This window comes from Syngnathus floridae, chromosome 14, assembly GCF_059516105.1.
Source record: "Syngnathus floridae isolate MCC-2025c chromosome 14, RoL_Sflo_1.0, whole genome shotgun sequence".
In the NCBI taxonomy this organism is placed as follows: domain Eukaryota; kingdom Metazoa; phylum Chordata; class Actinopteri; order Syngnathiformes; family Syngnathidae; genus Syngnathus; species Syngnathus floridae.
The window spans coordinates 7,353,345-7,378,844 of NC_142426.1; the positions used below are offsets into that span (position 1 = coordinate 7,353,345).

The 25,500-nt window shown below is 45.1% G+C and overlaps 2 protein-coding genes across 2 annotated transcripts; one reads left to right on the forward strand and one right to left on the reverse strand.

The window, feature by feature from the left end:
* Nucleotides 1-840: 840 nt before the first annotated feature.
* On the reverse strand, nt 841-22,130 carry LOC148387435 (protein unc-13 homolog A). The gene is made up of 43 exons (XM_088397516.1): nt 21,208-22,130; nt 20,401-20,815; nt 17,753-17,782; nt 17,538-17,637; nt 17,141-17,258; nt 16,950-17,073; nt 16,483-16,553; nt 16,363-16,417; nt 16,002-16,031; nt 15,228-15,432; nt 13,599-14,657; nt 13,273-13,375; nt 12,352-12,395; nt 11,923-12,001; nt 11,819-11,824; nt 11,664-11,738; nt 11,372-11,591; nt 11,064-11,291; nt 10,855-10,996; nt 10,615-10,784; nt 10,389-10,504; nt 9,947-10,110; nt 9,704-9,857; nt 9,367-9,435; nt 8,911-9,000; nt 8,583-8,717; nt 8,384-8,511; nt 8,206-8,291; nt 7,998-8,124; nt 7,805-7,901; nt 7,552-7,695; nt 7,406-7,483; nt 6,316-6,393; nt 6,152-6,240; nt 5,924-6,067; nt 5,724-5,847; nt 5,264-5,320; nt 5,122-5,202; nt 4,911-5,058; nt 4,755-4,811; nt 4,590-4,676; nt 4,363-4,519; nt 841-4,090 (listed from the first exon to the last, which is right to left on the reverse strand). Exons 2-43 carry the CDS (start codon nt 20,420-20,422, stop codon nt 3,802-3,804), a joined length of 5,580 nt encoding a protein of 1,859 aa, XP_088253642.1. The 5' UTR covers nt 20,423-20,815; nt 21,208-22,130; the 3' UTR covers nt 841-3,801.
* LOC148387436 (BTB/POZ domain-containing protein 2-like) lies at nt 21,180-25,489 on the forward strand. The gene is made up of 9 exons (XM_088397509.1): nt 21,180-21,788; nt 21,865-21,984; nt 22,480-22,636; nt 22,794-22,899; nt 22,984-23,181; nt 23,256-23,448; nt 23,544-23,631; nt 23,714-23,860; nt 24,391-25,489. The coding sequence occupies exons 1-9, from the start codon at nt 21,265-21,267 to the stop codon at nt 24,550-24,552; spliced, it is 1,695 nt and encodes a 564-aa protein (XP_088253635.1). The 5' UTR covers nt 21,180-21,264; the 3' UTR covers nt 24,553-25,489.
* Nucleotides 25,490-25,500: the final 11 nt, after the last annotated feature.

Here is a 25,500-nt window from a genome sequence, read left to right on the forward strand (position 1 = left end):
CAGTGGCCTTGTGTTAGAGTGCCCGCCCTGAGATTGGGAGGTGGTGGGTTCAAACCCCTGCCGGGTCATACCAGTGACCATAACAATGGTACCCATTTCTTCCCTGCTTGGCACTCAGTGTAAGGGGTTGAATGGGGCTCTGCTGCTGCTCACGATCACTGGAATTTTAACTTTTAAAATCAAGGTTACCCAAAGAGAAGCATAATCTCCCTGTTTTTGCATAACGGCGCATCCCTTCAGAATAGAATAGATCTTTATTGTCATTGTCACACATGACACCAAGTGCCAACCGATCAGTGCAAAATAAATAGAATAAAAAGTTTAAAAATACAATAAAGTTAGCCGTTAGCTTGGAGAAAACGTGCATAAAAGAAGTGGTGTTTCAGTGAGTGGTTCTTTCTTTCCTTGGCAAATCGTAAATCGACATTCTGGCTTCAGTAGAGCACGCCAGGAGGGAGACGCAACACGTTCACTGACTGATCCGTCGATGCACGGGAAGGAAGGCAGTTGACCCATTAACTCGTTCGCGAACGGGAAAGTCAGGATTTGTTCCCTCACTGATCCATTCTTACGACGAACTGGAAATGCAAATCACTCACCTACTGACTCGTTCCCTCACAGAACCGTTCGGTTGGTGAAGAGGAAATGCAATTCGGAACTTGTTCGCAAACAGGAAGTTACGTCATTTTCTTCTTCGTTTTGTTTTACGGCGAGGTGGCACCAGCTTCAATGCGCATTAGCGACACCTACCGACGTCAGTGCTTCCCCAGTCATGAACCTCACCGCACGTCACTGGTTCAGAAGGCCAACAGGAAGAGAAACACACACCAAAGAGTCCGATTGTGACACAAATGTCCTTTTAATAGGAAGCAGATCAGTCAGGCTGCATTCTAGTTCCGGAACAATCAGTTATGAATAGGAAACCAATTAGAAACATCCTTAGTAGAAAATAACCCTCTCATGCGAATTCTGTGTTCACACTACATTCATATTTGTAACAGATGACATATTCACAAGCCTGTCTGCAAAAAAACGCGTGAAGGATTTGTCATTACACGGCAATTTTTTTTATTTCTCTCCAAAACAAATGGAGAAAGGGGAAAAAATAAAAAGGAGATGCGTGCTGGCACATTGAATTCCCATCATGCATTTTCGTTTTCTATGTACCAGGGGTGGTCATCATGTCTGCGTGCACGCATGCATGTGTGTGTCTTCTGACATGGCCCTTTGTGCTTGAGCAGAGATTGCCGCAAGGTCGGCAGTATATGGCATGAAGCAGGTGCCGAAAGCCCTCCATTTCTTTTTCTGTACAGGTTACAACTTGACACACACTTTTGAGTTTTAAAAGCCCTGGAATAGATGACAACACGTGAAGACTACGTCACTGCACCTATGGGTGTGAGTGCTCCTCATAATTTGGACACTGAATATGATTAGAGATCAAGGTTAGAAGCTTTTACAGCACCCCATTGACAGCAATGAGTGCACGGTGACAAAGGCTGAAGTGGCAGGAGGGAGGATTTTTTTTTTTAAGTGTAAGTCTTTGATTGGCATTTTATTTATTTTTCTTTACAATATGTACTTTTTCAAAAACAAACCTAAAGTTTTACACATCCATTTTAAAAATTGGTTATGTGTGTAATCCACTTTTGAGTCTAATTTGTGTAAAAAAAAAAGAAGTTTGGTAAACCCTGTTACAGATGAAAGTTTCTCTTGCAGATACAGCACAGTAAGACTTATTGATCATTACTGTTAAGAGTATTGAGGAGAGACAACATGAGATAGGCCAGCAGTGTTTGGTCACAGTCAATGACATCATTAATCGGAACCACACAAATGACAATGGCGGTGTCAGCCCATCTTTTTTTTTTGCAGTAAACATAAATTCGATCATAAATGCTTGGCGGCAACTCGATGGCTTGTCTTTCAAATTAACATTTGATAATAAGAGCTCTAGTTCATGCAAAGTGGGTCCTTCTCAAGGCAAATAGTCATTTAAGGACACAAACGTATTCCGTCTTCAACAAAAGGAGACCTCAGTAAGAGGAAATGACGGGGATAGGATTTGATATTGCGATTGGTTCTCAGGTGGACTGATTGACGGTGCATTCGTATTGCTCACAATCTCAGAACGTCTTTTTGCGCACATACAAACTTGACCTGTTCTACATGTCACTCTTGACGAACTGCACGGTGGGCATGCCAGTATGGCAGAGTAAGGGTGAGGGGGGTGGGGGGGTCTGCTAGCCCTTTTGGAAGTGCAGTGGTACCCTGACATATGAGTTGCAGTCAAGCTGTGATTATGCTCAACTTAAAACACTCATTTGAAAGCATCCTTTCCCATTGAAATGACTGGAAACGCCATTATTTCGTTCCAGCAAGCAGAACATTCGTTTATAATGTGTTTTTAAATAAGAAAAAATAGTACAGTAATGTACTGTATAAAACTATATATATATTTTTTAAATATAAACTAAAATGTAAAGAACTAAACCACTTCCTTTACTTGCTACATTGTTTTTCCTTTGGTTTCACTGAACTTCAATATTTTCTACTTTTTTTGCCCCCCTTTCATCAACTTTTCATGAACAAACGTCTACAGCCTAGAAATAATTGTAACGTCCTTCCGCTTTAGCAAAGTACATCACGTTATTGTTACAAAACTCACTTTGGCAAAATACCTGCACAAAAACAAACAAACAAACAAACAAAAACGCGAGCACAATACAGATTTATGTATTTCAAGGCAACCACATGACCTGACAGTGGCTGGAGGTTGTGGAGTTTATTGCAGCCATCTAGTGGCGGGATGGCTGACGCTCACGCAAAAATCAAACATTGGCTTGAAGAAACTTAGACCAAGTGATGCCCTTGTCTCTCGCAAGTTGGCTCACCCGTATGTCAAGGTACCGCTGTACAGTAAATGTGCTCCACGCTGTGTATTACATCACACAATGGAATGCCACATGAAACATGTGATACACGCATCATGCTCACACTGGGTAACTATTGGAGACAGCCATATTATTTGGGAGGGGTTGCCATGGTTACAGCGGGTGAATCACAGTGTTGCTAGGAGGCTTCAACATGCAGGACGTTATCCACGGCACGGAACACACGAGAGGGGAGGAGGGCCCTAGTGGACGCTGAACTTAGGTCAGTGAGGTTCTCTTTGAAATATAACAGGGGTGTTCAAAATATGGCTTGCAGCTTTTATATGACATACTCACATTAAAGGGGACTTATGACTAGATACAAATTTCTCGCCAATTAATTTTCACTTTGATTAGCCTTATAATGATCGTAATCATTTGACTCCGGTTTGTTAGAGGAGGGAAACCCAAAGAGCTCAAATGATTTGACGCTTTTCAGTTTGGACACCCCTGTTACAGGAACCGTAAGTAGCTGATCTCAGACCCGCGCCTCAGACCTACTTGACACAAGACGGACAGGCGTGAAAGAACAACGCACATACACAGACAGACGTAGCATAGCGTAGCGTAGCGCCTCTCTCCTGAATATACAGGGAGGCAAAAGTGCAAAAGTGGTCATCCTCCAACGATTCACATGTGTCTTGTCGTTATTTCACATCTAAGTGTTGGCTGTAGAAAAAGTGACATGTTAGTATCATGAGTGTGGCTAACCTGAAGCTAAAGGGTCAAAATGTGTCCAAAGGAAACATGAATTTGTAGAAAGATATTCTGCCCTCAATGTTGCAAAAATGTAGGCGAAGGAATTTACAGCGTTTTGCGTGTTTGCAGGCTTGTGTGCTTGTCTACCGCACATGGCGGGCCCGGCCCCTCAGCTGCGGCCCTCCTCGGCCGAGCGCTGGTCCGACTTGAGCTTGACGAACTCTTTGGCCACGTCGTCATTGTTGCGCTGAGACAGGATGCGCAGCACCGTCAGGCCCGTCTCGTCCATGTGGACGCGGCGGCCCAGCGGCAGCCAGCAGGTGACGCTGGCCTTGTCGGCGATGTCCTTCACCTGCAGCACGGCCATACCCACCGTGCGGTCCTCACGGGCGAAGCAGTAGTCCTTTACGCACACTTGCAGCTCGTAACTCTCGGGACCCACCTCGGTGCCCAGAGAGCTGAAAAAAACAAACGCCGCACTGATGAAATACTCAAATTTTGTCTGCTACAGTCTGCCAAGGTTTATAATTGCAAATAGATGCTGCAAGATGGAGGCAAAGCACTACTTTTATAACAAAGAGCTTGACCTGACTAAATGAGGCTCTTTCCCTTACTTAAATAGTTCCTTGGCACCAAGATGCCAGAGGATGGCGCCAAAGCAAAATTCTTTCCTTGCATAATGTTGCAAAAAAACAGATCCTTCATTTGTTGCCATCAAGCAGATACTCACTACTGGAAGCTCTCGTTGAATTTCGGGGACCAGCTGTTATTCTTAGATTTGGTTGCAAACTTCCTTTTCTTGTCACTAAGGTGAGGGCCGATGATGTAGACCTCCACGAAAGGCCGAAAACCCTGCGCCCTCCATTTCAGGTCGTTAGCCGCCGCCACTGGAAGGAAGAAGTTCCGTGAATGGAAAGGAACAACTGGCAACATGGAGACGACTTGCAATTTATTGACCTTTGATGCTTATCTTGTGCTCGCCGTTAGGCTGAGGTAGAATGTCCACGTGCATGACCACCTCTCCAACTGCATCCACCCCCGATGCTGCAAATAGAGTCAGCGTTTCCACTTAAGACAAATGTGTGGGCAGTTCACAATGCCGACATATAATCGAGGCTGTACGTTTTTCCGGTGGCGTATCCTCGTTGGCCGTGTAGCGGATCCCTTTGCCTCCGTGGACTGAGAAGACAGATATTTGTTAGAACGGCAACAAATGATGCACGCTGTGTTTTTCCCCATCTAGTTGACTAATCGATCACATGACTTCAAATTTCCTACCCTGAGCATGCTGGGAGAGGACAAACTTCCTGATGAGTTTGTCCGTGGCCTGTGTGTACAGTGACAAGGCGTAACGCAGAGATGCAAGGTCTGGACTCTTCTCCAAGAAGGTTTTCTTCAAGCCCACACCGCCGGCATGGAAGTATTGCTGCGTAATGAAAAGCTTTGTTTTAGCTTTGGAATTGTTAGTAAGTTGCACAAAGTGCGGTACCTTAATGGTGTCTAGTGCCAGCTCTATGACCGCACACTGTTTGGGGGTGAGAGCTTTGGCCTCCTCTCGGCCCATGTGCTCCTAGTAGAAGATGAGTGTTAGCAGCGCGCTTCTACTGTTCACGCCATCGTAATGTTCTTACCTTGAGCTTTGACAGCTGGCCTAATTCCTTAGCAGCATTGAAGATCATCTGTGTGCCCTGGGAAGAAAAGGCAGACAATGTATTAAGGATGTAAACAGGAAACAGCCTTCTAGAACATCCAAACTATGCTTGGCCACATAAATGATGTGCTGACTCCAATTTGAGTTTGAATGTGACCAGTGACCTCATTTACGAGGGGTGTGTACACTTCTGCAACCAATTATTTTTTCAGCTATTCTTACCTTCCTTCTTCAAAATATTCAGTGATCTTGTAATAGGTCATAATGGTGGAAAAAAATGTTTTGCATCACAAATGGTGGCATTTGAACTGGGGTGTGTAGACTTTTGATATCTAGGTGAGGAATTTACTCGATTTGATTTGATTGCCTCAATGTCATATAAAACACATCGTCACGCAGCCGATTGTATTTGACTTTGGAAGTTCGGCTGTCTCACATACCGTCTGGTCAGTAAGCGTTGGAAGCACGATGGTTTTCTCCATGGTGTTCATCACCAGCTTCCACAGCTCCTTCAGCACTCTCTTCAAAACGGTCTTCTCGCAGATTTTAGCAAACAGCGACAGGCTGAAACGCAAAAGAACTTCACGTTAGGATCGCCATGTCACGAAAATACTCTTTTGACCGAACCGGCCCGACTTACTTGCTGTCCAGAAAGTCCATGATGGGCTGCAGAACATTGTCTGCTTCCTGAACTACGCTGCCATTTGCTGGCACAGTCTGACCTTTGACCTGGGCCAAGATATCCCCCATCTGTCTAACGTTGTCCTCAATTTGAGGCTGGAAACTACAACGGACAAATTGCTATCAAGCAGAGCAACAAAATCTTTGCGCAATCGCTGAGAGACAACACCATCGGCGGCACGCCAACCTGACAGCGAAAATGCGGCTGAGGTCGTCCATGACGCTGTTGAGTTTATTCTGCAGTTCTTTCAGGAAGTCACTTGCCTCCACGTTGAGCTAGAAAAAAATCAATATGATGAATACATATTGGCGGTATCATATTAGAATTAGAGGACCACGGCCGCTACTCACATCTTTGCCTCCCATGGCTTCAAACATTTTCTCCAGCTGAACTCGGAGCTGCTGGATATTGTTGATGATGATACATGGCTGCAGATAAAAAAAAAAAGAAGAGGGGGAAAAAATCAGTTCAGACACTTTTGAGTTTCACACTTGTTTTTCATCCGCCTGCTGCCAGGACTGAAAGCAGTCCATCCTTGCCCTCTTGAAGAAAGAAGTTGTCGAGGCAGGAGAAGCTGGAGTTTTCACTAATTAAATCCTCCTCTGAGGCACTGGTCTCTCTGGGAGTGCTGCCCGCTTTCCTGCGGCTTTTCCAACAATTCAGCTAATTACACAGCCTTAATTCACTTTGAAACGTCGCAAACCGGCCATGTCAATTACACTACAGAGAAGGGGGGGATTTCTGAGTGCCATTCAACATTGCTTCAAATCGTTACTGCCATAATCCATAATAAAGCAGAATTTATGATAGCGTGCTGGTATTGGACCTCTGTAGAATTGGGCTTCTCAAAAGTTTTCACACCACCAAAGCAAAACTTCCAAATCTCACTGTCATGACCAAGTTAACTTAAGGGCAGTAGGCCTAAGGGTTCATCCAAAAAAATCAGTCAGGTTTTAATATTGCAATATGCTGTAACATTACTAACTTAAATAGAGGAAAATGAAAAAAATAGCTTCCTAAATGATTCAATTAAAATGTAAAAAAGAAATGATTAAAAATGTACTGACATTTTTTACATAGACTATAAAGGTATCTAATTTGTGATTGGATGAGTGAGTCGGGGAGGCGGGGCCAGTGGAAGAAGGCAAAGTGTTGCTCGCCAGAGTCTGCGGGATGAATGCTGACAGTTGGGAGAAGGGCTAGTTGGATGGTTTATTTGGCAACATTAACCGTTTATTACAATAAAAAGCTTATTGATCGAGTGCCGCTTGTCTCCATTTCATTATGTAAGCAGACGCTACATTATATTGTCTGCCCGGGAGGGCGTTTGGTGAATTTGCTGATGGCTGATTAGAGGATTTAAGATGAATCGTCAACTAGCGTCAGCGGGATGCCTTTTCGCGAGTCGGTTCGAGTCCCGGTGTCCGTCTTGACACTTACCACTTTCTCCTTCTTCACGTGATTTGGAAATTCCTTTGCTATGATGTCAGCGTAGGACAGCAGAACATTGCCAATGGTCTGGGAAAGAGAAACACAAGGTGAAGTGGTTAAAAATAAAAATAAAAAAAGATGGAGGTGAAGGTCACCTTTGCGAATCTCTTCATGTAGTTGCCAACAATCTGAGGGTCGGGACACTCCAGTTTGCGGATGATTTCGAAGCTCTGATTGAGCTGGGAAAACACGTCCACCACAGAGCAGGAGAACAAAGCGTGTTCTGAAGTGACCTGGAACTGCACAACGAGAAGAAAGAGCAAGCAATCAACACGAGGAGGTCCAATCCTCACTTATCCCGGAGCGTCAAGCCATCTTCTCGTGCTTCGTTGGCAATAAAGTGCTTACGCCGTCTTTTTTGTCCCTCTCCAGCGCACCGTGAAGAAAATCTCGGGATACTTCTTCATTTTCATCCAGCCACATAATGACAAATGGCTCAAACCACCTGCAGTGGAAATATCGCACCATCAAAATAAATAAATAAAAAGATGATTTGTTGCCTCATGCTACTTAAAGTAGGTCCCTGGCTAAAAATACTCACGCTGGATATTCAGGTACATGTTTCTGGAATGTAGGCAGTTCTTTGCAGTACTCGTTGTAAAGCCACTTGACCTTGAAGTGCAAGTTCATATAATCCGCACTCTTACACAGACGATGCTTCTCATGTTCTATAGAGACGGCAAAAGTACTTCATGAAGGAAAAAAAAAAGCAGAATATTTCAATGTCCCTCCCTTCAAGCGGTGCTGACCTTCCATGGCGTATTTCATGTCTTGAGCAAACATATTCCACATGACCTCAGCACTGATCTTGCCCACATTGAGTTCCTGTGGAAACCTAGAAGAGCAAACAAGCTGCTTAGACAAAATCCCTCAATTCATGAAGAATTTACTTTTGCAGAAGATATTCAATTCCAACACACGACTCACTGATTAAGGCAAGGTGTGTACGAGTTTTTATCCTCCTCTATAATGGACACAATCAACGTGATCAGTTTGGACCAGAAGTCCAAGTTCTTGACACTTGGACCTTGCTCATCTGGAGGAACCGCCTTTGACTGGGGGACAGGAAGACCCACACCTTAATAAACATTTGCATTCTTCACAAACATTGTTGATCTTATCTTACAGGATCCGTCTGATATTCCCTGTTGTAGAGGTCGTGGCAATTGTTGAAGATGTACTCGTAGGTGGAATTGAGACAGGCTTTCACGCAATCTTTCACAACCTGGCTCGCTCTGGGAGGACTTTGTAGTTCCTGGACCTAAAAAGAAGAGCTCGGTGAAAATGTATTCCTAAACCAGAATATATTTAGCAACATGTTTGCTTCCCTCACTGATAGTTCATATTTGGCCAGGCTAATGTAAGTTAATTCCCAAGATGGCCCTCGGGCTTCTTGACAGAAGGGCCCGGAAATTTGCATGCATGAAACGGAACATTCGCCTACATATTGTTACCTTCATCCTGAAGAATGTGATGCTGGTAAGCAGGTCCACAGTAGACTTGAGGTCCTGGAGTCTTTCAGGACTGCTGGCAGGAAAATTATTCTGAAAGTAAACACACAAGGTTGGACGTAGCATATTCTGGATTTATAGCGTCAAGAAAACATTTCGAAACACTGCTCACGTGCGATCTCATTACGGTAAAATGTTACAATTCGTGTCACTAGTTCAAATCAACAAGCGAAATTCTTATCACGACACAATTTGATGACTCCTTAAAAAGTTTTGATGATTACAGCTGACAGCTAATGAAAACCCACCATTCAAGAAAGTGAAATAAATATATTTTACAATTCCAAAATTAGAAATGATGTGTTTATGAATCCATATGATATATAATTTTTTTGGGACTTTTTTTTTATGATAAATTTGAGATAAATGACTCATAAAAAAGAAGGCAGAATTCCATACCCGGTACATGGAGAGGTCAATCCTTAGGGAGTTGTGCAGCTGATCCAGTAACTTGACGAATCTCTCCTTCTAAAAATGCAAATGACAAATGAAAGACACCACAGCTGACAGATCCATTGGTACCATTTAACATCACCGCATGAATGTTTCTAGAAAAGGGCTGGGCTTCATTTTATTTGTCTTTAAACTCACCCGGAGGGAGTTTTTATGCTCACTAACCAGATCATCCCAAAAACTGGGAATTCCGGTTGGGAAGAATCGAGCAGATTTTTTTTTTTTTTGAAAGAGACATCATTTATAAAAAAAATAAAATAAAAAGAACGTGTCAGGGACTTACGCCAAAGTTGGATGCGGCAAATCGATCAGAGGCAGAAACATTGTTGGAGGACTGGGTGGTGTGAGCGTAGTAAGCGTTGATGTTAGCGAGCAAGGTGCTCATCACAGCGGGCACTCCAGGACACATGTATTTAGATGACAAGCAGGCAAAGTGGCTGTTGATAGGAAAGGGGAAAACATTATAAGTCATGCAAAACAATTTTTTTCTTGAACTCCATCAACATAGATGACGAGCAGCACTGACGTCATAGCCTGGTAGATGGACTCCACGCCGTAACGCATGGCAAACTCATCCACGATCTCCTGAGCGGTCTCCTCAAAATACACCTTCCACGCATCGTCCCCTTTGGCATCGGGGATCTTTACCACGCCGCCGTTTTGTTCCTCGGTGGTGTACTGGAAGAGATGCTGAAGAAAAAAAAAGATAAAATAAATAGCTTGTTGATGGATGGATGGATGGATGGATGGATGGATGGATGGATGGATGGATGGATGGATGGATGGATGGATGGATGGATGGATGGATGGATGGATGGATGGATGGATGGATGGATGGATGGATGGATGGATGGATGGATGGATGGATGGATGGATGGATGGATGGATGGATGGATGGATGGATGGATGGATGGATGGATGGATGGATGGATGGATGGATGGAAGGAATTGTAACATTTCTCCCTGACCTCATGAAGACAGGTGTACTGGACATGATACGGAGCCACGGTCTCCTCTCCTTTAATCTCCACGCTGATGTGCATGCGGATGGCTCCCGACACAGCAGATTTATCCGTCCTCTTGTCTGTCAGATGCAAAAGTAAGATAAAGAGCACATGCGGCATGAGTTGGCTCTTCCATCTCCAACTGAAAAAAAATAATCTGATTGATGTGACGTTTAGCGTGGGGACTCACCCAGATTATACCAAACATCCATCTCCCCGCTTAGCGTGCGGACTTCGATGATGGTTTGCCCGAGGAAGTCATCGCTCTCACGTTTGAACCTCTGTTTGACGCGAGACTTGATGTCATCATCCTCGTCCCACACTCGAACCTTGATGCGGTCCGAAGAGTTGTGGCACTCGCTGGAGGAACCGCAGATATTGTTAGCAAACAAACACAAAAAACATTTCAGAGGGTCTTAATGTTACTCACAAGTGGAAGTTCTCTTCCCAGACTGGGTTGAGGTTGCCATAGATCGTCTTGGTTCTTTTTTTGGTCTTTCCCACCTGGACGGTCACATATGGATCACTAGAACCAGTTTTGTCTTTCGCCTGGAGTCCCTGTGCACAAACCACTGCGGGGACACAAGCAGGTGAGATGTATCCAAGCGAAAATGAAGATGAATGTGCGATGAGTCTCACCGGTGATGCTGATCTTTGCTGACCATTTGGACGTGCCGTCAAGCACGCTCTGCTTGATCTGTTTCATCTGGGTACCATGCGTTGATTTGTCCAGGCCAAAGACTTCCTGGATTTGCTCAAAAATCTCCGGTTTGTTCCTCTCTCTGATCTTCATGCGGTCCTTCAGGACCATGATGATGTTCTGCGTTCGGTCTTCCGCTCCGTGCTTGGAACTTTTCTCAGCGGCCCCTTCACAGACAGGTGGATGAAGAAAATGGGAGGAAGAGCAAATGCGGCCGGTCCGTTTTTACGCACGAGCGACAGCTTACTCTGCAGACAGTCGGCGTTCAGCAGATCTTGGCACTTATCGTGACATTTGACGCCACACTCGGAGCAGCGCATGCCTTGCCTGGCGATGCCCCACAGCAAGCCTTCACATTCGTAGCAGTAGGTCGGGGTGGTGGCTGTCCACACTTCGAAATTGTGCGGCGTAGTGGAGGAGATGGGGTAGATGAGAGCTTGCAGGGTTTTCTTATAAACGTGACTTTTCTGCAAAACACACCAGGAGGAATTTAAAGAAAGGCACCGATGTCCAAGAAGTAGAAGACAAAGGTAACCCACCAACTCTTCATTGCCGAGAGTTGTTGAGGCCATTGCCGAGGTGATTCCAGCCTTCCGCGAGTTCTGCACTAGCGACTGAGAAAATATTCATAAAATTGGGTTAATTCAGGAGGGTGTGGAATTTAAAAATCTACATCGGATAGAAGAGTACTTACCATTGCCTGATGCAATGAAGCAGTGGTGGAAAAAAAAACACATTGAGAAAAAAGTTATTGTACAAAAAAAAAACTTTCGAAAAGTGTGTGTGTGTGTGTCTTACCAGATCCCTGACAAGAGGAATGGCTTTTCTCTTCCGAAGGTCTGGCATGCTGTCAATACTATAGAGTGCACCTCCCATTCTGCATACAAAAGGGAAGACCCATCATCACATTTTCCACAAGCCATGCAACGCAAGGGTGGAAACAACCCCAAAGGGCCTTGCAAAAAAAAATCTAATCTCCCCCCAGATTTAATGGATTCTTGCTCCACTCTTCCAATTGGTTCAATTCAGCCAAGTATTCCTTTTTTCCCCCCTGATTAATAATACAGAGTAAATTGTATCATAAATATTCATCAAAAGTGTCGACTCATATATGTGTGGGGTGCAATTATTCAAGTGGATTTTGAGTTGAACAGTGTCTTTAACACCGAGACACAAATTGTCTTCGTTTTCATATGTGGATTATTTTGCACTGGAAAACATACTCACCCTCCTTTACCAAACCATAGCGAGCTGGACGTTTCTCCTCGTGCCTGAAAGAAAAATTAAGAATTTTACTATTTCCTTTTTTTAAAATTTTATTGAATTTATTAATTTTTTTATTTATTTAATTTAATTTTTTATATTTATTTGGGGGAAAAACAATTCAGAGTCTCATTAGCTAATCTGAGTGACATATCATCAATGGACTGTTATTTACATACAATTTAAAAAAAAATCAAAATATTGCTTTTCTATCTGTGGGAAAAAAAAGCGATTTGATAACAGAAAATATGTTGACCTTATTAAGAACTTATTAGCTCTAGCCAGTATTGACTTTGCGTCACCGTCAGCTTGAACCTACCTGTCAGCATGCTCCAATCATGGCCAAGAAAAGTGCATGCGAGTGTCGCTATGGCAATGACATGAAACTGCAACAAAAACAAAGTGGGCCGGCACGCACGCACAAAAAAAGGAAAGACAGGAAAGAAAGAAAGAAAGAACCAGAGGCCAAGTGTAGGAGAATACAGTGACACACATACATCAACATAAAACACGGAAGCAAGTGATTAATAAACTCAATTTAAAAACAATGAATAGCAACAAAATATGTGAATAATGCAAGTGCAAACCAAATATTTAGCAGCAGCAACATTCTGGTGATACATCGTGACATAAAATTTTGTATTTTAAGAAAGCGTCAATATTTGATGTCGAAAAGCATGAAACACATTCCACATGCTTTATGGCCTCCAACTGCAAACGCTTTCAAAACAGAACCTCACAACCTCATGTTTTTTTTTTTTTGCATATAAATAAATAATGCACTTCACATACATATTTCAAAGACTCGCTCGACAGCTTTAGAATCTCTGGAACTTATATTTTTTTAATTGAATAGATGGAGATAAATGGAAGCTGGGCACTTACCTCCCGAAGCTGGTCTAAGACTTTGTTGTAGAGTCTTAGCCAGTTCTCTTTGGCTCGGATTGCGGGATCCACTGGCTCTTTGGGCTCCTCGATAACTGGAAGACTGACAAAGATGTTTTGGATGTGTTATGTTGAAATTGTGTTGATTGTTTGTGCTGGTGCCAAAGATAGTGAGCTAGACGTGTCTGGAAAAATCACGATATATTTCCTTTTTATTCAACTAGTAATATGTTTCTGCTGCCATTTTGCAAAACGGCAAAGCCTGAGATGAAAGAAAAACTAAACTGATAAAGGAAGTATATTGTGATGCTTGGTGTCTGTCCTACCTCTCAGGTGGCATCTCTATTTCCTCAGGGGTTGGCGACTTGTTTGTTTCAAGGTACTCCTGCTCCGTGCTGAGATTCTCCTCTGGGGGCGTAGGAGACACCTTGGCTTCCTCCGCTACGTTTTCCTCTTCTAACCAAAGCTCTTCTTTCATTTGCGGAGCCTCGTCCTCAGGGGCGACTGGCTGCGCGGTGGCAGAACCATTGAGGAGAGACGCGGGCTGAGTGGAATTTGCAACGTGCTGGGAAGCGGGGCCCGCCGCAGCCGAGGGGGGCTGAGTTGCAGCTAAGGTGGCCGGGTGGGAAGGCGGAAGATTGTTTGCTGCTACTGCAGATTGATGTTGTTCCGATGCGGCGGGGGGTGGCGGGGGATGAGCTTGGGCGGTGGGGACAGAAGACAGGAAAGTGGAGGCTAAGCCCGTGACTGCGGCTGTTAAAGGCTTGGCCATTGAGAAGAAGGAAGCGGCAGACGGAGCGGTTTGTGCCTGCGTTTGGGGCGGGCTCTGTTTCGTCGGTTGAGGACCAACAGCGGGCTGTGCCGTCGGGGCAACGCCAGCGGGCGGGCTCTGGCCGGACGCTTGTTTTGCCGGTTGCGGCTGTTTGTCATGTACCGAGGTTTGTTTCTCCAGGGGAGGTCTCGAGCTTGGCACATCGAGAGCTGGCGGGGCGGTGGACGTGGGGGTGGGCGTGAACGGAGGTTCCAAATCCTCACTGAGGTTTCCATCCAAATTGTACACGTCGTCATCGTCATACGTCAAGTCCTCATCTTCGTAAAGGCCTTCCTCTTCCACCTCATACAAGCCACCATCTTCTTCCTCGTACAAAGCCGTCTCTTCGCCGCCATCTTTGCTGTAGCCTCCTTCGTCACTGTACCCCCCCTGGGTCTCGTCAGGGTCCCAGTCCGGGGAACCTTTACTGTAGCTCACCGAGGAGTGGCACGAATGGTAGGAGTCGTTCTCGTCGTAAGGATCCCGCTCGCCGTATTCGCCGCCGTAGTCCTCTTCGCTCAGCTGACTGCTGCACCGACTCAACTCTGCGGACGATGCATAGCTTCCAGTGGGACTGAAAGAAAAAAAGGAGAGAGGAGATGAGACTGTAAGGAAATAGACCGTGACAGAAGGCTGCGAGAGAGATGACAAAACAAAAAGAACATCCAGCATACAGTCACGCGACAAAGTACAGGAAATGCGTTTGCACCACGATGAATGGGGCTAATAAAAACAGAGTGTGAGGAGAGAGGCGAAAGACTGAGTGAACGCTGATGCCAAGTCGCGGAGGAGCCACAAAGAAAATGCGCCAGGGTTGCCCTGTCCAAGACACTCACACAAGCAGCTAATCTTTTGTGCCGTATTGACCACTAGATTGCATTTTGAATAATTCATAAAGAGAGAGGCGGAGGGAGGCCTTGCACACTTTCACTCTCAGTCTTTGCACATGTCAAGAAGATGTGAGAAATATAACAGCGGCGTAAACAACAAATTACATTTGGTCTGCCTGGCCCATTGAGGTTCTCACGATGGGCAGAGAAATTCATTGACTAATTCCAGTTGAAGAACTCAAATTGACTCAATGACTTCATTTGATGAAGGGGTTCCGAAAATAAACCTTTGTAATGAGCAGGTTCCAACCCACCTGACGGTGCGCTGATGATTGTAGTCAAGGTCGTGACTGTTGGCGGAGTACGAGACGCCTCTGGAGTTTCGGTTCTGGTTGATTGGATACTGGTGGACGGACGCGTTGGGCTGGGATGTGCTGTAGTATGGCGGCGGGATGCTGTTACTGGTTTCGCTGCGGTAGTCGCTGTCTCGGTCGTCCACGGCGCTGTCGGGGTCGTCGTCTGGGGTCATCGAGTACGGAGGACACAAATGGAATTGGAGTTCAGAATGAAAATGAAAACTTTGGTAATGTTGTCATTAGCTTCGCAACTAATCTGTTCCTGCTCGCATCAGGGAAGTGATGAGGGACCTTAATAGTGCTGATTCGCTTCAAATTGGGAACAGTATCTATTCATCATTGCAAATGAGTCTCTTGAAAAAGGCACCTGGTGAACTTCTTTCACCATCTGGGCACGTAAAAACTATTTTAAGACCAGAAGAGCTTTTTAGCTTTTTTTTTTTTCTTTTCCTGGCTCACTTTTCTGTTCCTATTCATGTGGCGCTCTCTTCGAATCTTTTAAGATGTGTATCTTCTTCCTAGGATTGAATAAATGAAGAAGATGCGTTCCAGCAGCAGACATACAAAATATGGCAAGAATGAAAAAGCCACGATTCAGCTTATTTGAAGGAAGATGTTTAGGCAGCCTTTTTTTTTTTTCTTTACTGCTGTGATTTTGTTTCATTTTTGCTCACTGTCCCTATTGTAAAAAAAATAAAATAATTTGAAATGTGTGTGCGTGTGTACACTCACTCTGTTGATCTCCCCATAAACTCCAATTACCTGAAATGAAAGAAAACATTGTGACACGTTGCATTTATAAATAACAATCTTATCCAAACGTAAGCCTGCATCCTAACATTCTCTGGCAAAGAATAAGTGTCGACGCGGAACGTCGGAGACTGCCGGCTCAGCAGATTGAGTCGACGGGAGACAATGTTGGAAGTAGAGCAGCATCCTGCTGGAGCTTGACACCTGATCCCCCGCTATTGATCTCTTACGGTGTGGCCACGCTAACTGTTTGCACTCCACCGCACGACAACCCGCATGATGTTCACCGAAGCGATCCAATCACATGACCAAGGCGAAAATGTAAAACAATGAATGAACTCACAGCACTGGGTGCTCGGAACCCGGAGTGGGCGTTCCTGTTCTTCTTGGTATGAGTACTGAAGAAAATGAAAGTTGTCATTAATCATGTTGCCGTGCTCTGGTGAGAAGAATCTGCGCTTACATCTTGTTCTCTCATCGCATTAATTTGTTCCAGTTTTTTGGCCCAGTACCTGGCCTCATCCTCCGGGATGTCTGAAAGGCAAAATCAAACTCAGGTGAGGCAAATCTGAAAAAGCTAAAAATAGCATCTCTGATCTGTTATATTATTGGCGCGCTAAAACAAGCTCGTTCGTTTGAGCGGACAAAAGGAGCGATGCGATTTCACTCGAAGCCTTAGAACCTATAAATAGGGCGGCTGGCTCGGCAAACGAAGGAGTCGGATGTTCAATATCGCCCGGGGGAAGGGGAAACAGTTGGAAAATAACACCTAATCAATGGTAAAAGGAGCACTGTGTGATTGATGGGAGGGAACCAACACACATCTCGCGTGCAAAAATCAAAAGTAGGTCATGTTGAGACATTTTTGTTGTCTTATTTCCCACCTAGTGGAGGTTACTAAAAAAAAAAGGGCAGAGGTGATGTACTAACCAAGGGGCAGCTCAAAGCGTGTGTCCAGCAGCATCAGGTGAAGCGTGGGATCTTTGGTGCCGCAGATCTCGTTATCAGTCATGATGACCTGAGAGTCCAACGTCAGCCACTCACCCGGGCCTTCCTGTGTGTGCAATGGAGAAGATGAGCATAAAAAAATGGACCCTTTTTTTTGGAATGGTGTGGCCAACCTCATTTGACTGTCTGATATTGTGAAGTGGAATCCACACTGTTCCAACCATAGTATCCCAGATTAAGCCTTTGTTCCACACCTCGACAGTTAGACCCAGGTCCAAGCGGTTGATTTCACTGAAAAGAGAGCAAAACACAGATTAATTTGAAATGAACACACCTTTCGTGGAACGAAAATAGAACTGCAGCTAATCGTGGTAGAAGGTAGAGGAAGAGGGTGATGAATGAAGGTGATGCTATCACACGCTTGGAGGAAGATAGGTGGAACTTTAATTAAGACCTAAGGCTGGGAGAGTCACTTTAAGTCGCTTTGAAGGACAGTCGAGTGTCTCTCTGCTACCCAAACATTACATAATAAAAAAAAAAAAAAACAATGCTGGAATCGAAAGCACTCACAACATGAAGTCCTGCTCCCAGCTGGGCAGGTTGCCCCGGACGGCGATGGTTGTGCTCTTCACATTTTGTACTTTAAGAGTGACATAGGTGTTGAACTTCTCTGTCAGGAAAAAAAAAAAAAAAAAAATCGTTGAATTGTAATTTTATGACATCCATTGTCCCGCCATATTGTACGGCGGCGAAGCTCTCCGCATGCCGTCCACCTGACGACTTACCTTGGGGTCCATCCAGCTTGGCTTTCTTCACTGTGGAACCACACAGAGGGACAGATTTACAAACAAGAACACCATCTGCTTTCATTTGCAACAAAACAGAACATCTTTTCATTTTCTCGTGACAGTCCTCACTGCAGCAGCGTTTGACGAAGAGTAGGCATACATTTTTAATGGTGTTTTCTGCCGCACTCTTGTCCAATACAATCTCCACGTCACTCTCACGCGAACCAGTATCACCTTCTTCCCCAAAGTGGTCTGCCACATCATGACCCGTCACCATAGTAACCAGCAAATAAATTGAAACGTTTATGTAAAATCGCCCGGAGTCAGCAAGGCCCTTTAAGTGTTTGTTTTTGAGTTTCTGTGAAAGTTCATGCAGTAGCACTTTAAATTTAACGCTAACTTTTTTTTTTTTGACTGATTTGGTAATAAGAAAAACAACTTGGGCAATTATTAATTGTTTTCTCAAAATGGGTTGCGTTTGACTTTGAAAGTTTTACTGCATTGGGTATCAAAAGAGACGCATCAACGCATGGAGAGGAGGATCAATATGAAGCCAAATTGGATTTTGGTCCGTGAAAGGCTGAAGCTTAATTATGGCTGGCGATCATAAATCTCGATGACAGGTTGGGTTGTCACAAGGAGTGTCCCGCAAGACTCGGTAGCAATTTTTGTGTGTGTGTGTGTGTGTGTTTGTCACACATAGGCAACTCGTCATTTTACTGGAAGCAGGTGATGGATAGCTAGCCTAGATTCATAAAATTGGCGTTGTCATCGAACCTTCAGGCTTCTACTAGAGAGCAACCATCATCAAAGGCACTTGAAATGGTGCCAAGTGTCTGTTAACGCCCACTTGGAACAAATTTAAATGCGACTGGTTATTCCAAACATACCCACATCCCAGTTATGAGGGTGTGCACAATTATGCAAACACATTATTTCTCTTGAAAATGTACTTTTTTTTTTATCAGTTGAGTTGTATATGCTATGGGCAATGCTTTTGAAATTATATTGCTGTCATTTACTAATTATTATTATTATTATAATTATTATTATTTAAAGAACATTATTGACATTTGTGTAGTCTTTGCGTATACTGCATTTCCCCGATTTGCATGCAAAGCCATTTTATATGCTGGGCTTTCATTCTTTAAATACCTGACACAGCAAACATTTGGCATGTGAGAATTGAGCGGCATGCCATGCATGTCAACAGACTCAACAGCGAGCGCACCATGAACTCTTGAGGAATGTAAACGAGGGAGTCGCTGATTTGGGATCAGCCAGAAATGACAACGCAATCGTGTCAAAATATGTTGAAGTGGGACACAGCATTTGATGCATTGGCAAAAAAAGAGTCAAAAACATCTGTGTGGAGGATTGACACTGTGAAGAAACGTGGCCTCTTGAAGAAGCGCAAGTACTGTGGAGGCCAGAAATAGCTCCAGTCGTCAGGTAAGCATGAATGATGTAAAAGGAACAAGAGCGAGGCACTCTGCCAAGTCTCGTAGTCTACGGCCCTGACAGCAGCCGCAGCCGGCCTTTATGAATGGGGAACTCGGAGGGCTTTAACGACACCCCGCCACTGACTCAGTGCAGGGACAGTCAGTGGGCGGGCCTGGTAGGATGAGATGAGGTGGGCTGGCATCAACAATGACGCAGAAGAGGTGACTTGCAAGCACCTTAACCTATCCTTGCCTCCCTATTTGCCCACCATTACATATATGACAAGGGCCACGAGCTCTGACACACGACGGAGATCACTCACATTTAGAGCGGGGAGACCTGTAGGTCGGCCGACAGTGAATATGAAACTTGATTTTTGCCTTAATTACTCTGTTGAATGTTCTTTGACCAAATTCAGTGAAAAGTAGTTTTATTTCAAGCATGCATTGAGCAAATTTTCAATGAAAGAATGATAACCTGGGAATAAATCAAATGGATCATTTTCCCAGCGCCCCCCCCCCCCAAAAAAAAGGGGGGCGGGGTCATCTGACTTCAGCAATCTACGTACTTCCCTTTCAATGTGCGATTGTAGTAGTCTTACTCATCACAGAGGTACCAGCATCAGCATCAGGTGGTTTTATTTTTGGGTTTTTTTCGGGAAATAGGGTGGGAGGAGATGACGCATCGCTTGAGGGGGGAAACGGTGAGAAATGACGCGCACCTCCCTCCACCAAGCGAGTATTCCCTCACGACTACAGCCAAGCGGGGGAAGAAGGGAGGCGGCAGCGCAACAACGCGGCAACGGCAGGGGCTTTTCCACATCCTGCTCATCTGTCTGCCCACGCGCGTGGATGAGTGGAGGACACGCACACACGCACGCACGCACGCACGCACTCGCACACTGAAGAAAACCATTAACAGTAACGTTATTACCTCAAGCAGGAAAAGAATGTTCAATGCAATATCTTTAGGTACATTGATGGTCACGATCTGTTTAGTCTCTCACGTTGCCCCCTCACACCAATGCGCTCCCGTGGGTAAGGAAAACGTGCGAGTTAAGTGAACGTGTTCTGTGCTCATTTGAAGAGATGTTGCAAGACCAAGAGTTTACAATCAGCGGAGCAGCCGTCTGACAATTTGGTGCAGTACTAAATAAAAACGACCAAATGATAGGCCAAATAAAATGTTAATTTCAATCTTACCTCCCACGCATAGTAGGGACATTTCTGTCGCGTGGCGTGAGGGTTCCCGGCTGTCCTCCGCTGAGCCGCCGCTTCCTGGCTGAATCGTGATTTGCAGTCTCGCTCCCTCCGTCGGATGAGTCAAGGCCAATTTTGTGCAAGAAAAAGGAGATGTTCTCTCAAAAGGGCTCGTCGCTCGCTACGCGCGGCTGTCGTCTGCTGCGCGGCTCAGGGCTACTACCCTGTGTCCACTTTGGTTGCTCCCCTGCATTGCTCCTCCCGCCCGCACAGCCATCTTGTTTCAGCAGGACAGCTCCCCTCACCGCTGTGACGTCACTGGGATGAGGAGTAGGAAGAGAGGAGGTGATGGGAGGACGCCATCAGCACGATGGACAACGTGACGGGACTGCAATCGCGCTTCCACAAAGGGACTCCACTGTGGGATACATTTAGTCAAAAGTCAAGAAACAGTGACGGGCCTTAATTTAGGACTTGCCTCTTAATATCATCGCAAAAAAGTAGCCAGCAGAAGAAGTTTTAATTAATTAATTTGTACGTTTGACTCAAACATAAAGGGTTAATGTACCATGCACGGGTGTCTGAAAATTTTAAAAAAAGTATTTATAAATATAATAAAATGGAGAAAAAACACACAGGCTTGTGAATAGGTTTGATCAAAACCCCATTGTCAAACGTGATCGGCGCCAATCCCCAACTCAAACGCTAGAGGGCGCTAAAGGGAGAAATGTACTAGACGTGCTCGGTCTGCCAGAAACGTAGAAGAGAAAGAAGACCAACGGTAGGGAGTGCTGTCGGCGCTGTACTCACTTTTTGACGTTGATCTTGGCCGAAGAAGCGTGTTGTTTACGCCTATGCTTCATCAAGATGGCTGCTGGTGATAACAGTGGCAGACCTCCGTGTCTCAACTTCGCCTGCCCGGGTCCCCTGGGAAACAGCCAACCCAGCAACAACGTTTTTTCAATGCCAGCATCCAACGGTGGAGCGTTAGGTTCAGCCGGCGGGCCGCAGGGAGCTACTCGGCGGTCTAACCCGCAGCTGGGGCCTGGCGGTTTAGATGGCAACGGCGTTCTGACCTCTGGAGCTCCTCCAACACCTCAGGGCGCTCTTCAGCAGCCGACCGTGGCGAGTGCGGCAGCCACCGGAGGCATGGCCACCCCGGCGTCCAACATGATAACTGTCGCGGCCTCGAACGCCACCCCAGCGGCGGCGCCCACCGCCGCTCCGGCTGCCGCGTCTGTGTTGGTGTACCGAGAGCCGGTGTACAACTGGCAGGCGACAAAGAGCACCGTGAAGGAGAGGCTCGCGTTTCTGTTCAACAACGAAGTGCTCAGTGACGTTCACTTCTTGGTGGGCAAAGGAATGGGGGTTCAGAGGATACCTGCACACAGGTAGGAAGATTTAACGGCACAAAGCTTCGGTGGTGCTACTTTCATCTGATTGGCTGCTTGTGCCTCGCACTGATAGGTTTGTTTTGGCCGTTGGAAGCGCCGTGTTTGATGCGATGTTCAACGGCGGAATGGCGACGACATCAACGGAAATCGAGCTTCCAGACGTGGAACCAGCCGCCTTTCTGGCGCTTTTGAAGTAAGCACGAACAAAAGTCTGCATGTTCTTATTTGCATTTGCCACCGGGGCTCGCAGCAGTTGAAATAGTATTACGTACTCCTGGGACTGCTCACTGCGTTGTTCCTTTGTACCACAGCCATCCTATCCTGTTAGATCCGTAATCTATCAAGGTAGCCGTGTGTTCATTTGGGGCTTTGTTGTTAAACTCTTTTTGTGTACTTTGTGAGAGAACAAAGACAAGTCACATTGTCATGTGGCTTGCCATGTATTTGGTACCTGGGACTTTAGTGGACCAGCCAACATAGGTAATTCACTTCTTAATAGCACTGCTATCATGCGATAATCATGAAAACCATCAATACTGTTCAGAAATGTAATAAAATGATGTAGGACCGTGCCATGTACATTATAATGTAGAACAATTTTGAATGATGCAACAGCATTAATTCTGAAGGCCCTGGGCCAATTAGAGTGAAGGGCAATAAAGAAATGATCCACTTTGACCCTGTGCAGGTTTCTGTACTCTGATGAAGTTCAGATTGGGCCAGAAACCGTGATGACAACTTTATATACCGCTAAAAAATACGCCGTCCCAGCTCTGGAGGCACATTGTGTGGAGTTCCTCAAGAAGAACCTGAGAGCTGACAATGCTTTCATGCTGCTCACACAGGTCAGACAAACTTTGTATGGAACAAATTTTCAAGAATATTGTTTTTTCTTACATTCTGATGGCTGACTCCAAAGTGCATCACAGTACTCGATCCGAGATGTGACCAAGGCATGGATTACTGTGCATATGTGCTAGTGAGCGTATATTCTTGTTTCAGGCACGTTTGTTTGATGAGCCTCAGCTTGCCAGCCTCTGCCTAGAAAACATTGATAAGAACACAGGAGATGCGCTCGCCGCCGAAGGCTTTACAGACGTTGACCTTGGTATCGTTTTCCTACTCACCCTCAATTTTAACATCCATTGCTTGCATCTGATGATTATTTACCTCGCTCTATCGATCCCTTTAGATACACTGGTTGCCGTGCTGGAGAGAGACACCTTAGGCGTGCGGGAGGTGCGTTTGTTTGGAGCTGCGGTGCGTTGGGCCGAGGCGGAGGCCCACCGGCAGCAGTTGCAGCCCACCCCAGAGAACAAGCGCAAAGTGCTGGGCAAGGCCCTCACACTCATCCGCTTCCCTCTCATGACAATTGAAGAGTTTGCAGCAGGTAAACCGAAACGACGAAACTTCCCTTAATTATTACAGTCGCCATTGACGAGTGTGCATTTTGTTTTTCCTCAGGCCCGGCCCAGTCCAGCATACTGACTGATAGAGAGGTGGTGAGTCTCTTCCTCCACTTCACAGTGAACCCGAAACCGCGTGTAGACTTCATCGATCGGCCTCGCTGCTGCCTCCGCGGGAAGGAGTGCAGCATCACACGGTTTGGACCGGTGGCGAGTCGCTGGGGCTACAGTGGGACAAGCGACCGCATACGGTAAACCACCAGCTGCTGAATTAAGAGAAATGCAACTACTTTTGTCTAAATGATGGTACCTTGGCACTCTTAAGCTAATCACATGATTCTTTTAGGTTCTCGGTAAACCGAAGAATATTTGTGGTTGGCTTCGGCCTGTACGGCTCCATACACGGACCGACGGACTACCAAGTCAGCATTCAGGTATGATCCCGAGGCTTTGTTATTGTCGCCCGTGTTGTTTCTGGATTCCAGTAACGTCTGTGTTTCTCTTCTCCTCGTGTAGATTATTCACACGGACAGTAACACCACACTGGGCCAGAATGAAACGGGCTTCAGCTGCGACGGCTCAGCCAACACTTTCCGAGTCATGTTTAAAGAACCGGTGGAGATACTGCCCAACGTTAACTACACTGCCTGTGCTACACTCAAGGTCTATATTCATGTTTTTATTTCTTCAATTAGTTTCAATTACAAACCCCATCGTATTTACAAATACAGAAATTGCGAAAATTTATTAATTTGCATGCCATGCCCATATTAAAAGTTTGTTGTACAGTAGACTCGCCAGATATCGAGTTGAGAATTTCAATTAAGTCTCAGCTAGCCTCATTAAACATGTCACGGGAGATATGATATCAATCTCATTATCTGGAGCGTCAGGCACGGAACAACAGCCTCCCTCATTGGAATAAAGAATTTCATGCCGCCACCAGTCACCGTCACAGTAAACACTTGCCCAAGAATCATTATCAAGCTCATTATTTGGACGGGCACATGTGGAACAACGGGCCCGTGTTCTGGTACGCATGGATGAATGGAATGGAATTGTCTTTCAAATGTTTATATGAAGCTGATGAGAAAAAATACTTTACCTGTCATTGCAGTGACTATGTTCAAAAATGAAATCAACTCCATGGCGTGTTCTGTCAGTGGTTACTCACTCCTCCGTCTTTCCTACAGGGTCCAGACTCTCATTACGGGACCAAAGGAATGCGAAAGATAACACACGAGTCATCGACAACGGGCACCAAGACCTGCTTCACCTTCTGCTACGCGGCGGGTAACAATAATGGCACTTCAGTAGAGGACGGACAGATTCCCGAGGTCATCTTTTACACATAGTCAACTCCCACGCGAGTCCGTCAAACGTGACAGCTCGGAAGCGGTGGCCGAGTGTCGGGTGGCTGGGTGGGGGGTTCTACATCTTGGGGCTCATCTGTCTTAATACTGTCCCATCCCACGACTGTTGGCCACATTGAGAGACAAATAGCCATGAGGTCACAATATTGTGTGTAGTAAAATGTCTCTTTTTGAAAATTACACAACAGTCCCGTGACTCCACAGCGGAGAAAAAAAAAAGTATGTGATGGAATTATTAGCAGCTTTTCTATCTCAGCTGCATGTTGCCAACCAAGCTTGACACTGAATGTTATCCAAGTTATTCAGACCAGCATTTCATGACTACAAATCAGTTTTCATCCATCTGCGGATTTGAAAGGCTTTACTCAATCCAAACTTGTTAACCGTTCCATTGGATGAGCAACTTGTGAGTTAAAACGGTTTGATTTTGTATCTATGCTTGGTATTTGCCTATATCCAAAAGACCTTGCACTTTCTTGGCCTTTGCAGAATTGGTCGTTCGACTGATGTACATTAACCCTTCAAAGTTGGGTTGTTTTTTTTTCTTCTGTTAACTTTGTTGTAAATATGTGGGCCCGGGTTGTTATTGACATTGTTGCACAAACCCCGAGATCCACAAACTTGCCCTCCGTAATGTTAATTAAAGATATTGATTCATTACTAATTGATCACAATAGAGAAGTAAACGCATGTTACATCCTTGTCGGCTTCAGAAAACACGCTAAGAAACAACAATAGATGTCATTAAAGCAAACGGCCCTTGTGTTGAATCAAAAATAAGAAACTAGTTCCAATGTTTTTCTGTATTTAATTTACCCCCCCTTGACATTTTGAACGTTATCTATGTATGTTTCTTCAGAAAACTTGAATAAAGAGAGATAATAAAAATTTGTTATGAATGAGGGAATTTGAATAAGGACACTGGTGTGC

Bases quoted from the DNA above. Each gene is read 5' to 3' on its own strand.
- LOC148387436 (XM_088397509.1), top strand. From the start codon at position 21,265: ATGGCTGCTGGTGATAACAGTGGCAGACCTCCGTGTCTCAACTTCGCC. The intron at 22,900-22,983 runs GTATCGTTTTCC...CGATCCCTTTAG, and splicing joins CTTTACAGACGTTGACCTTG to ATACACTGGTTGCCGTGCTG. The intron at 23,861-24,390 runs GTCTATATTCAT...TCTTTCCTACAG, and splicing joins CTGCCTGTGCTACACTCAAG to GGTCCAGACTCTCATTACGG.
- LOC148387435 (XM_088397516.1), bottom strand. From the start codon at position 20,422: ATGTCCCTACTATGCGTGGGAG. The intron at 17,259-17,537 runs GTGAGTGCTTTC...CTCTCTTTTCAG, and splicing joins TGGGAGCAGGACTTCATGTT to TGAAATCAACCGCTTGGACC. The intron at 4,677-4,754 runs GTACAGCCTCGA...CTCTATTTGCAG, and splicing joins GGATACGCCACCGGAAAAAC to CATCGGGGGTGGATGCAGTT.